A 786-nucleotide genomic window follows, 5' to 3' on the forward strand; every position below is an offset into this window, starting at 1 on the left:
CGGGAGGCCACCCAGCGGGACAGCCTGCGGGACAGGGGCCGGGAGAGCTGGGACAGCCGGCTTGTTCCCTGGGCCGTGGGACCCCCGCCAGCACGGAAAGCTCCCTCTTCCAGCCGAGGGAGAGGGCTGGGCGGGCGCAGGCAGTCACGGGCCTGCACGGCAGCTCAGAACATTCCTGAGGACGGCCGGCCCGGCTTCCCCAGATCTAATTAGACAGAACGTCCTGTCCTTTCCTCACGGAAAACTCCACTGCGGCTCCCACGCAAGCACCCAGAGGAACAGAGAGGGGAACGGGGCCCAGACCTGCCTGCCGCCGGGTCCTCCGCCCGCCTGGCCCTCCACCAGGTCTGGGCTTGGCCCGTGGATTCCAGAATCAGAACGACGTGAATTAAACTCCCCGTCCCCACGCTGTACTACAGCGCCGAGCTCTGAGCCTCGGTGTTCTCGTCTGTAAAATGGGGATCACAATTCAATGCGCTGTGAGGCGAGCAGGCAGATACACAAGTGGCTGTTTGTGTGCCGTCTTAATGTTTATATTTCACTGCGTGTCTCTCCAGCGGCCAGCTGGGCCCACGGGAGTCCCGGAGCTGAGACCGGGGCCTCCGGAACTCCTCGCGGCCTGGCGGCCCGGTCCCGTGGGCAGGCAGACAGGGGTGCAGGGTCAGCGAGTCGCCCGGCAGGAGCTGAGCGAGGTGAGCGTCCTCACCTTTGGTCCCTGGGCCCGGCCTTATCTCCTCTCCCTCCAGCCTGTCCTCCGTCTGTTTGTCCACGTCTCGGCGACGGGCA

At 65.5% G+C, this 786-nt stretch overlaps 1 protein-coding gene across 1 annotated transcript in view; it reads left to right on the forward strand.

The window, feature by feature from the left end:
* Positions 1-786, forward strand: part of LOC106727069 — a 2386-nt gene that overhangs the window by 329 nt on the left and 1271 nt on the right. The window contains exons 2-3 of the mRNA XM_014544217.1: positions 214-383; positions 558-692. Of these exons, the coding sequence (XP_014399703.1) occupies positions 214-383; positions 558-692 (305 nt within the window). The remainder of the gene's footprint in view (positions 1-213; positions 384-557; positions 693-786) is intronic.

The sequence above is a fragment of the Myotis brandtii genome, unplaced genomic scaffold, assembly GCF_000412655.1.
Source record: "Myotis brandtii unplaced genomic scaffold, ASM41265v1 scaffold357, whole genome shotgun sequence".
Lineage (NCBI taxonomy): Eukaryota > Metazoa > Chordata > Mammalia > Chiroptera > Vespertilionidae > Myotis > Myotis brandtii.